General features: G+C 43.2%; 1 protein-coding gene across 11 annotated transcripts in view; it reads right to left on the bottom strand.

Annotated features, from left to right (window-relative positions):
* The window catches only part of PXK (PX domain containing serine/threonine kinase like), a gene marked incomplete at both ends in the record, with an annotated part of 78,469 nt that overhangs the window by 19,637 nt on the left and 46,411 nt on the right, over window positions 1–12,421 (bottom strand). For all 11 annotated transcript variants that reach the window (XM_080715735.1, XM_080715738.1, XM_080715743.1 and 8 more), the window contains 6 exons: window positions 872–920; window positions 4,569–4,647; window positions 5,736–5,853; window positions 6,561–6,722; window positions 9,348–9,449; window positions 10,773–10,877. In XM_080715735.1, coding sequence (XP_080571861.1) covers window positions 872–920; window positions 4,569–4,647; window positions 5,736–5,853; window positions 6,561–6,722; window positions 9,348–9,449; window positions 10,773–10,877 — 615 coding nt within the window. The remainder of the gene's footprint in view (window positions 1–871; window positions 921–4,568; window positions 4,648–5,735; window positions 5,854–6,560; window positions 6,723–9,347; window positions 9,450–10,772; window positions 10,878–12,421) is intronic.

Raw genomic sequence — 12,421 nt, 5'->3', positions numbered from 1 at the left:
TCTTAATAAATTTCAGTCTTATTAAGTAAAAATATCTGTTCAAACAGATGTTCCATAAATTGTCAAACTAGTCCTTAACTATAGGGTACTTAGATTATTGCAGAATTTCCTTGTTGACCTTTTCTTTTTGGGCTAAAAAAAGTGATTTTAGCCAGGCGTGGTGGCACACGCTTATAATCCCCACGCTTGGGAGGTGGAGACAGGAGGATTGCGCAGGATCAAAGCCAGTCTCACTGGCTTAAGAGACCCTGTTTCCAAATAAAAAATATAAAAAAATAGATTTGGGAGTTTAGCCCAGAGGTAGAAGGGTTCCATCCTCAGTACCACCAAACCAAACCAAACCAAACTAAACAAAACAACAACAACAAAACAACTTATAGCTGGGCGTGGTGGCACACGCTTGTAATCCCTGTACTTGGGAGGCTGAGACAGGAAGATCACACAGGTTCGAAGCCAGCCTCAGTACTGAGTGAGGCATTTAGTAACCTAGACCCTGTTTCCAAATAAAGTATAAAATAGCTCTGGGAGTACAGCCCGGAGGTAGAAGGCCCCTGGGTTCCACCCCCAGTACCACACACACACACACACACACACACACACACACACACACTTATTAGTTGGGCGTGGTGGTGCATGCTTGTAATCCCAGTACTTGTGAAACTGAGACAAAAGGATCGCGCAGGTTCGAAGCCAGCCTCAGCTACTTAGTGAGGCTCCCAGGATGTTAGTGAGACCCTGTTTCCAAATAAAATATAAAAATAGGTCTGGGAGTGTAGCCCGGAGGTAGAAAGCCCCTGGATTCCATTCCCAATAACACACACACATACACAAAACTTACTTATGTAAAAACCAAAGCCATAATTTGCTTTACCTTAAACTGTGGCTTTTCAGAAGTGGTTAGTAAAACATCGCTGAATAATCTGTAAAGAAAAGAAAAACAAGAAATCTTCCTTAAGCCAGGTGTTCTCTTATAATAGGATCAAAGCATATTAAGGGACCTTTAGCACCTGCGGTCTCCCCTCTCCCACTGCAGACCCCCACCCAGACGAACCACCATTCCATACTTATCAGCAAAGCCAAAGGAGTCTGTGGGCTATCCAGGTAAAGTTTAGGAAGTGCTCCCCAAGACCACTGCCTTGGGGAGTCACAAAACATTGGACTAGCTGAAGACCCCCAGGGTCTTTCCCCACTGAGAAGCAAGATAACATTTGAATTTAAAAAAATTTTTTTACAAACACTAATTTGCAAGTATATTTGCAAATAACACATGTATTAGATATTTGTTATCCCTTGCCTTAGAAAAGGATAATATTGCTGGGCGTGGTGGCACATGCTTGTAATCCCCGCACTTGAGAGGTGGAGACAGGAGGATTGTGCAGGTTCGAAGCCAGCCGTGCTGGCTTAAGAGACCCTGTTTCAAAATAAACATACAAATAGGTCTGGGAGTGTAGCCTGGAGGTAGAAGGGTTTCCAGGAACCCCAGTACCACCAAAAAAAAAAAAAAAGAAAAGAAAAGGATAATATTTGTTCTAGGGCTCAGTAAAATAAAAATGTTAAGTAAATAGAAAAGGATTGCCCTAATTGGAATTTTTAAAAAAGTAACTTTCTTCCAAGTGTTTCTCAATATTTATTTATTTATTTATTTATTTATTTATTTATTTATTTGTGTGGTCTTGGGGATTGAACCCAGTGGCATTCTACCTCCGAGCTACACCCCCAGCCCTATTTTTTATTCTTTTTATTTTGAAACAGGATCTCACTGAGTTGCAAAGGGCCTAAGTAGTAGCTGAGGCTGTCCTCGAACCACGATCATCTGGTCTCAGCCTCCCAAATGCTGACATTACAAGCATGTGTCACCACACCCGGCTTCTTCTTTGTTTTTTTTTTTGTTTTTTTTTTTTTTTTGTTAGTTTGTTTTTGTTTTATTTTTATTTATTTATTTTTTTTTTACTGAAGATTGAACCCAGGGGCATATTACCTTGGAGCTACATCCCCAGCCCAATATTACTCTTTATTTTGAAACAGGGTCTCACTAAGCTGTGGAGGCCTTCAGTAAGTAACTGTGGCTGGCTGCAAACCCGTATCCTCCTGTCTTAAGCCTCCCAAGTACTGGAATTACAAGTGTGCATCACCACACCCGGCTCAAGCTTCATTAAAGACAACAGTTTCTGGAGTATATATATCAGTTCTCTCTTCTAAAGTATGGTGTAGTGTCGTACAACCATAACCCAGTACTTGGGAGGCTGAAACAAGAGGATCAGAAGTTTGAGGCCAGTCTCATCAACTAAGCAAGATCCTGTTTCAAAAAATAAAAATAAAATAAATAAATAAATAAATAAGCCAGGCATGGTGGCGCACACTTGTAATCTCAGCATTTGAGAGGCTAAGACAGGAGGATCATGGTTTGAGGATAGTCTCAGCTACTGAGTGAAGCCCTTTGCAACTCAGTGAGACCCTGTTTCAAAATAAAAAATAGGGCTGGGGGTGTAGCTCACCCCCAGTACCACAAAAAATAAATTAATTAATTAAAAAATAGGACTGGGAATGCAGCTTGGAGGAAGAACACCCCTGGGTTTAATCCCCAGTACCAAAATACACACACATATGCTGGGCGTGGTGGCGCACGCTTGTAATCCCCGCGCTTGGGAGGCAGAGACAGGAGGATCGCGCAGGTTCGAAGCCAGCCACGCGCGCTGGCTTAGGAGACCCTGTTTCCAAATAAAAATGTAAAAGTAGGTCTGGGAGTGTAGCCCGGAGGTAGAAGGGCTTCCAGGAACCCCAGTACCACCAAAAAATAAAAAATAAATAAATAAAAATACACACACACACACACACACACACACACACACACACAAAACAGTAGCATGAGGAATTCTGAACTACTTTTGCAAGAATGGTTGCTTGGACAGTGCCCGAGTAGCTACGCTAAGTCTTTTCTTGGATACTCCACTTTTGGTAGAGACAGGAAATTTTTCCCAAGAAATGACAGGGCTGCCTTTCCCCAGAATGTTCCCCAGTCCTGGTCCTCCCATGACCTCCATTTACCTCCAGATACCACACTATAACTGAACTTATATAAACCACACCTCTCCCCATGCTCTATTCTTAGGGCTGGAGCCCACAGGACAGACAGGCTTTGGTGAAGAAGATGTATCTTTAGAACTGTAAGACTGAGGGGAGAACAAAAGACCAGTGGAGAAGAGACTGCAAATGCAAACTCAAGTAAGCCCACCTACACCCACACGCAGGTCTCTCCCTAACTACAAACATACTCTTGTAAAGTTTGTGTGGAAATTGCTCTGTTCTCTAAAGTGGGCCTGTTTTGCCATATGTGCATTGTTATTCATAGTTATACGTTTGGATATAGATGCTCCAATATCTGTGGAACATTAAAATGTCACATCCACCAGCCAGGCATGGTGGCGCACACTTGTAATCCCAGTATTTGGGAGGCTGAGGCAGGAGGATCACAGGTTTGAGGACAGCCTCAGCAAGTAGTGAGACTCTCATCAACCTAGCAAGACCCTGTTTCCAAATAAGAAATTAAATAAGTCTGGGATGTAGCTCAGAGGAAGAATGCCCCTGGGTTCAAATCCCAGCACCACAAAACAAAATAAAACAAAATAAAGAACGTCATATCCATGGGGCAAGCTCGGGTGTGTTTCTGTCATTCGTCAGTCTCTCCAGGGACGAGAGCAGCTCCTGGCTGATAACTGGCTTACTCTAAACACTGTGGGAAGTATGAACGAGGAACCTGAAGCTGTCTGCTCCTCTGAGCTCTTGAATGCACTTCAAGCTGTCCCGACCTTGTCTGTTTTCTGAGCATCTGTTATACAACAAGCTGGTGCAGAGAAAGCAGTAGGTTCAGGAAACTCCAGTCTCAGAGCTTAGGAAACGTGCCCGGGTCTCCCAGGTAGGAATAGTCAAGCCAGGAGCCACCTGTAGGTCTAGAAACTGAGCTGTTTCTCCAAGAAGGAGCCGAAAATATACCTACAGGAAAGGCTCTGGAACACTGCTTGAATTGCCCTGGTTAAGTATCACGACTATGTTTAAGGGGAATGTCTTTGGAGCACAAAGCCCAGCACAGCGCCTGGTACATGCTGGTGATTAATAAATAGTAGCCAGTGAGGAAATGAACGAACAAAAGCACAAGAGCCCAGAAACACACTGCCTCCTCCTGGAGGGCATGCCCGCTGAGGCCCGCTGGCCTGTGCTTCCCACAGCTGGGGGCAACTGGTGACTGGGAGCGGGGTCGCACGAGGAGATGCTGGAGGCCCTCCTTTGGTGTCTCCCAAGCCGGGGAACCACACGTTCACACAGGATGCTAAGGTGGGAAGAGGAGCGACTCCCATGCGGAAAGCACTGATGTTCAGGAGAGCAGTGAGACTGAGAGCAACACATCACAGGGAAGGGCCATGCTGTCATGCACAGGGGCCATCAGCAAGCAGGGTCACTTCAACTCTGCAGGGACCACAGTACAGTCTTCTCTAGGTACCACGCTTTGGGCACAGCGCTCTGGAGCCAGACACAGTTACCAAGATCACAAGCAATGCATATGATTGACTTACGGCATCTGTAAGAGCCGGGAGACAGTAGGCATGCCATTTTTACAGGCTTCACAAGACAGCGTAGACTCCAAGACGGCCACTTGAAATGAACAGATACACATTTTAGTTCCACAGAACATGCTGGCAAATTCACTGGGTGAAGAAAAGTTTGACACCATTTTGTAACAACTGTCTGCAGCTGATGGGGACAGTGTCAAAACTCTTCACGCACAGACAGATGGTGTACATGGGGAGAGGGGCGCTGGCAACACTGCTGGTGCCAATGATTCAGAAGAAGCACCTCAGAAACCGGAGCTGACAGAAGGATAAGTATATGTCAAAGGAAACTGGAGGAAGGGTTCCATTCATAAAAGTGTCTGTTCTCTTATAGAAGTAACACTACACAATTCAGAACTTAGAAGATACTTTGCGGCTTGCCTGCTTCAAACTGAAACCAGCACACACAAGAGTCAGTTGTTGCTACCTCATCATCTGACACCTTGGATGCATAAACAGAGGAGCCAGGCTTTTCTTCCCACTGTTCAGTTTCAGCTGTTCACACTCAATACAACAGTCTCAGAGGCTGTCTTCTTGAACGGCCTCATTTGACACAATGACACCTGGCAGAGAGTTGGCCTGCACATCCCCAGCACAGTGAGTGACCCAAGAGCTACCCTTCCCTCCTCTCTGCTTTACCATGGGTTCTGGGCTGACTGTGGATGAATGGGAGGGTCCCTGGATAAGCCGGCATCCCCTCAAGTAATGCTGGAAGAGGTTTGGGATCTAATATGTTTGAAGTCTGCACTCGTGGCTGGGCCTGTGAGGCTCTTACCTACTAGACTTCCAGCTCATGGCTCTTGTGTTCCTTCACGTCTCACTCTAGCCTTGGTCTGACTGCTGACACCTGCCCAAGTCCTCTAGACTGGCTTTAAGTTGCCAGGCCCTGGCTTCTGCCTCTAAAACTCATACTGGCAATATCTCTGTTGACAGAGCCCTATTTCCAAAATGCTAATGCATTTTACCAAAAGTTCCTTGAAAGTTTCAGACAGTCCTACAAATGGGCCAGCAATCTGATTATTCACTGGAAAGAAAATGGCAACTTTCTGGGTCTTTTTTGGACTCTGGAAAGGAGGTAAGTAGTTCTGCAGACTACTAGGGCTAGGAGACCCCTCCAAACCCTGTACTGACCCACAGCCATGGACGGGGCTGGAGGAAAGGAATCCACGGGGATTGAGTCGGGTGGTCGTCCATAAGTCATTTCATACAGTAAATGGCCAAAGCAGTGGACATCCACACTCTCCAATGTCTACAGGAGAAAGAGAGCAGTGTCATGTACAGCCTTCAGTTTGGCTTTGTGACCCCACTGGTCCTGCCCCAGGCTTCCAACGAGAAACAAGGTCCAGGGGCAGCCACCCCCAATTGGACTGCTCTGACCCAATGTCATGGTTCTACCCACCGAAGTTTTCCAATTAATGATTTTACTACCTTCCTTACCCCACTTCCCATTCAATATCCAGCAACGCCTCGACTTGGGAGGCTGAGACAGGAGGATAGCAGGTTCCAGGCCAGCCTTAGCAACTCAGCGAGGTCCTCAGCAACTTGGAAAGACCCAGTTTCAAAATAAGAAAATTAAATGATCTGTGGGAGAGGCTCAGAGGTAGAATGTACCTGGGTTCAAATCTTGTTAAAAAAAAAAAAAAAATCCAGCAGTGGTTCACAGGAGAAGCAGGGCCAGTGAGTAAGGCCTAGTCCAACTGCCCAACTGAACCTTTTTATTATTGTTTAGAGAATTCATATAATTATTTTTGTAACAGAGAATATAGTTAAGACTTATTTTCGTTTTAATTTAGAAAACAAAACAAAACAAAACAAACAAAAAAAAACCAAGCAATAGATGAAACCATCAACCAACTGTACTTCCCCATTAGTACATATTTCCCATGTGAGCAGAATATGGGTCCCACAATTTACACCTAAAAATGAACCTGCTGCTTCATTACTTTAGTAACTTACATTGATTTTCCTGAATTGTGTGAAGTAGGACCGGCAGAAGGAAGGAAGGCCCAATAAGGAGTTTTCAAGGTCTAGCAGCCGGCAAGTGTCCCCATCTAGCATCACATTGGAGGCATGAAGATGCCCGTAAGGGAATCCTTTGTCATGCAGAAACTTTAGGACCTATTTAAAAAACATATAGGTTACATTTTTCCTCCAACTAATCTAGATATGTTAATTTTTTAAATTTTTGGCTGGAGGTTATAGCTCAGGGAAGTATGTATTGAATATACAAGAGATCCTGGATTCAATCCCCACCATCAAAAAAATCCAATTATTTTAAGTCAATATATTTTGAAATAGGCTCAAACAGGTCACTGGGGAGTTTCCTGAAGAAAAAATGCCACCTTTGAAATGATGCTGAATGCTTTCCAGCTGTGAAACTGAGATGCAAGGCCAAGCTCCCTTTTCCAAAGAACAGAGAAGCAATTTGGAGTAAATAGTTTGAAAGTCAAAAGTTCTGCTTTAAAGCCGGGCGTGGTGGCGCACACTTCACACAGGTTCGAAGCCAGCCTCAGCTACTTAGTGAGGCTCTCAGCAACTTAGTGAGAACCTGTTTCCAAATAAAGTATAAAATAGGTCTGGGAGTAGAGCCCGGAGGTAGAATGCCCCTGGGTTCTACACCCAGTAACACCAAAAAAAAAAAAAAAAAAAAAAAAGTTCTGTTTTAAGCACTTTGTGTATGTGCTTAAAACAGTACTGGGGATTGAACTCAAGGACATTCTACCTCCAAGCTACACCCCCTGCCCCATTTTATTTTTATTTTGAAACAGGTTCTCTCTAAGTTGCTGTCTCAGCTTCTCAAGCACTGGGATTTCAGGCATGCACCACCACACCCAGCTTGCTTTAAGTACTTTATTTCTGACAGGTCAGCTCTCTTCAGGGCAGTCTTGCTCACTGATGCACTCAATAACACCGTAGGATCAAGGTTGTCATCTCATCACTCCTGCCAGTCACTCAGGAAAAGAGGCTGAAGTGAAAATATCTCTAATCTCTGCTCAGAATATATGTGATTGCTCATTAACAGAAGCACACAGTTGGGCACAGTGGCTCATGTCCGTAACCACAATCTTTTGGAGGCTGAGGCAGGAGGATCACAGGCTTCAGGCCATCCTCAGCAATTTAGTGAGACCCTGTTTTAAAATAAAAGAGGGCCAGGGGTATATCCTAGAGGCAGAATGCCCCTGGGTTCATTCTCTGGTACCAAACAAAAACAAACACACACACACACACACACACACACACACACACACGCGTTTCCACAAAAAGAAACAAACTTTTCAGCTGCCATTCAAATAAGGTGGTTCACCCAGTAACATAGATGCCTCAGTAAAGCCCCGCCAAAACCTGGAGAGTTAAAGGAGCTGACAGTCCAGGGGTACCCAGGGCAATCCATTGAGGACTAAGAGAAATTATCATAGCTACTTATTCTAGTTGTTGGCTTTAAAAATCTTTGCTGGGTATGGTGGTGCATACCTGTAATCCCAGAACTAGGGAGGCTGAGACAGGAGAATCACAGATTTTCAGCCAGCCTCAACAACTTAGCAAGACCCTCTTTCTTTTCTTTTCTCTTTTCTTTCTTCCTCTCTTTCTCTCCCTTTCTTTCTTTCTTTCTTTCTTTCTTTCTTTCTTTCTTTCTTTCTTTCTTTCCTCTTTTTCTTTTTCTTGTTTTTCCAGTACTGGTCATTAAATTCTGGGGAATTCTACATCCAAGCTATGTCCTCCAGCCCTATTTTTTTATTCTTTATTTTGAAGCAAGGTCTCACTAAGTTGCAAAGGGTCTCACTAAGTAGCTGAGGCTGGTTGCAAACTTGCAGTCCTTCGGTCTCAGCCTCCCAAGTACTGGGATTACAAGCATGTGCCACCACACCTGGCTGTGAGACCCTCTTTCAATTAAAAAAAAAAAAATGCTGGGCATGGTGGCACATGCTCACAATCCCAGCATTTGGGAGGCTGAGACAGGAGGATAGTGGTTCGCAGACAGCCTCAGCTACTTAGTGAGGCCCTTTGCAACTTAATGAGACCCTATTTCAAAATAAAGAATAAAAAATAGGGCTGGCGGTTTAGCTTGGAGGTAAAATGCCCCTGGGTTCCATCCCTAGTATCACAAAACAAAACAAAACAAAACAAAAAACAGTGTAGCTCAGAGGTAAAATGCTTCTGGGTTCAATCCTCAGTACCACACATACAGAAAAAAATATATATTCTTTTTTTAATTTATAGAATACAAAATATATTAGCAGCAGTACATCAACTTTAGAGTTAAGTATACATAACAGGGGGAGAGATTTGTGCATATCTACATACAAGAAATGTAGAGAAGAGAAGGACACCGGAAAGTCTTTCTTTCTTTTCTTTTTGCTGGGGACCAAAATCCAAGGTCTTGTAATACTAAGCAACCACTCTACCCCTTAGCTTTATCTCTGGCCTAAATAAGAAAGGTTTTCACTACTCGTTATACATCTGGAAGGGAGCCATATGGACATATACATGATGTAACAAAAAAAAGTTGGTATCTACACAACAAAGTTCTTAAAAATCAGATATCAAATTCCTATAGTTAAAGCTTTTGGTTTTGTAGGTCTAAATGAGGCTTCATCTAAAATATTTGCTTGTTGGGGTAAAATACAATGCAATCAGTCCATGAGTAATCAGAAAATGTCAGTGAGTTTGGATATCACCTGAGAACTTTTTCTTAAGAATTGTGGATGGAATTCCAGTGCAACTTCAAAATTAAATACCTCTTACCTCTAATATCTGGCGTCCATATATTTTTATTTGTTGGAGTTCAAGGCCCTGAATCTTTTTAGGGTTGCAGTACTTTTTTAAGAATGGGTCCTTTGGTTTTGCCTTTGGAAAAGAAGAACACATTAGAAAGAGGTAAAGGAGGCCAGGCATGGTGGTGCACACTTGCCATCTCAGAACTGGGGAGGCGGATATAGGAGGGTCACAAGTTCAGTGGCAGCCTCAGCAAGCAGTGAGACTCATCAATTTAGTAATATCCTGTTTTCAAATAAAATAAAATAGGTCTGGGGACATAGCTTGGGGATAGAAGGCCCCTGGACTCAATTCTTAGTACCACAAAAAAACAAACAAAAAATGTGGTAGGGGAGCCAATATCTGTACCTGAAATTCCTGAACAGGAAAGACTGAGCAGAGACTGGAGGTGCCAGAGATGGCCAGCCCACTAGATATGGGTTTAAAAAACAAGAGGCTGGCTGGGTGTGGTAGACCATGCCTGTAATCCCAGCTACTCAGGATGCTGAGGCAGGAGGATCACAAGTTTAGGGGCAGCCTCCAAAATTTAGCAAGACCCTGTCTCAAAATGAAAAATAGAGCCAGGCAAGGTGGTAAACACCTGTAATCCCTGCCACCGGGGAAGCTGAGCCAGGACAATCATATGTTCAAGGCCAGCCTGGGCAACTTACTGGGACACTGTTTCAAAATTAAAAAAAAAAAAATAAGAAGGGCTGGGGATAGAGCCCAGTGTTAAGAGTAATCTGGGTATGATCCCCAGTATTACAAAAACAAAAGTCTGTGTAGTGGGTAGAAAGAGGATAACTTGGGTTGTCCCTTCTCTACCCCAGGAAAAATGTTCCTAGTCTTGGTCTTAGCAGCTTCCAGAATCTTACATACTGTTAGCATTGTTTTGTGCAAGACTCAAATTTTAAAACTGACCCAAGAGAGCAGCTTCCAATGGACATATCCACTAAATGTTTCGTCTTTCCTCATGTGGGGAAAGGGATGCTTTTTTATTTTTTATTTTTTCAACTACTGGGGATGGAACCCAGGGGCATTCTACCTCCAAGCTACACTCCTAGCCGTGTGTGTGTGTGTGTGTGTGTGTGTGTGTGTGTGTGTGTGTGTATACATATATACATATATTTTTTTAATTTTAATTTTGAAACAAGGCCTCACTAAATTGTGGAGGGCCTAAGTAGCTGAGGCTGGCTGGGATCCTCCTGTCTCAGCCTCCCAAGTACTGGAATTACAAACGTGTGCCACCACGGCCAAATGAAAGGGATGCTCTTTAACTGAAGTGGGTAGTCTTTCTAAATAAAACTAAAATTAAACACTTAGGGCCTAGCTTCTGGAACCTTAGATAGCAAGTATCAATAACAGGTTCTAATGGGGCTTGAGATTTTTGTGACTATGAACTTATACCATAAGTACCTTGTAGATCAGATCCTTCAAAGTTCCTTTTTCATTAAACATTCTGATTAGCAATGCTGATGACTCATTAGCAGTGGCAAAGGTAACCCGATAGATGTAAGGGTGCTGCCAAAACAAAAAACAAATTCATATTCATTGCATTAGGATCTAGGTCCTAAGACCTTCGTGCTTTGGTTGCATGCAAATGTGGGGATATTCCCTGAACATGTGGCATTTTCGAGTTCCTCCTTCTCCAGATAGGGGGAGCGATGCAAATGCTACTGATAAAAGGAAGTGGACAACTGACACGGAAGCCCTATGTGTGAAGGTTATCTGCTTTAGTGTATGCATTCTCATAGTTCAAGCAAAAGTGGTGCAAGAGAGAAAATGTCTGAGTTTGGGGAATAATAATGCTTTTGATATTCTGCCTCTGAAAGCTGGCTAAGAACACAGCCAAATCTCAGGACAAGTGAGTGGGGCCAGAATAAATGTCTTTGCTCACAGCTTTGCCTGGTATTCCACAGTGATGTTTGGGTGCTAACCAGGAAGCATGACAACCAGAAGACAAGCAAAGCAGTGAGCTTTGGCATTTCAACCCTTTGCCAAAGCAGCTGGCATGAACGTCCTTCCCTTCTGCAGACATCTGCAATATGTTGAGTTACAGTGCTCCTTCTCAGATGGGGACACTGACGTCAACCAAGTAGGGCTGGGGAAAAGACGAATTATTTAATGACCAAAAGAAGTCTTCATATAATCCGAAAATCTGGTTACATAAACAAACTGATTCCAGACCGGCATTACAATTCCTATTAGCTCAAAGGAGTACCATGAAAATATAAATCCATGGGAGCTGAGTGCAGAGGGGTCTGCCGTATAAAGAGGCTTTGGGGAAGGTGAAAGAGTGTGCCCAGGAAATATAATTGATCATGAAGTTTCTCTTGATTGTCACATTAGAATGGTTGCTGCTGATTTAATAACTTTATTGAGATATAATTCACATGTCATTACAATTTGTCCATTTAAACTACCTAATTCAAAGGTTTTCAGTATATTTCAGGATGTGACAATACAACACATACATACAATATTTTCATCACCTCAAAAAGAGAGTAAATGAGTACAATAAAAAATTTTGAGTATATACTGATATAAGTAAAAGAGCTAGAGGTGTAGTTAGGCAGAGCTCTTGCCTAGCATGTAAACAGCCTGTGCCCCATTCCCAGCATAGAAAAAAAAGAAAGAAAAGAAGAAGGGAAATTCTTCTTTATGGTAAATGCCATGCAATAAATACTGAAGAAGAAGCAATGAAGTCAGAAATCACACTAAACAGCCAGGAGTGATACAGTATGCCATTACTTAATTCCAGTAGTTGGGAGGCTGGCACAGGAGGATCGCAGGTTTATAGCCAGCCTTGGGAATTTATCAAGGCCCTCAGTAACCCAGTGAGACCCTGTTTCCAGATTTTAAAAATTTATTACTTTTTAAAAAGGGGCTGGGTGTGGTGGCGCACGCTTGTAATCCTAGTACTTGGGAGGCTGAGACAAAAGGATCACAGGTTTAAAGCCAGCCCCAGCAACTTAGTAAGGCCATCTGCAACTTAGTGAGACCCTGTTTCAAAATAAAAGAATAAAATAGGGCTAGTTGTGTAGTTTGAGTAGAAAGCCCCTAGG

This window comes from Muscardinus avellanarius, assembly GCF_963383645.1.
Source record: "Muscardinus avellanarius genome assembly, chromosome: 18".
Lineage (NCBI taxonomy): Eukaryota > Metazoa > Chordata > Mammalia > Rodentia > Gliridae > Muscardinus > Muscardinus avellanarius.
The sequence above is the reverse complement of the archived record's forward strand: the minus strand, read 5'-3'. Positions and strand labels throughout refer to the sequence as shown.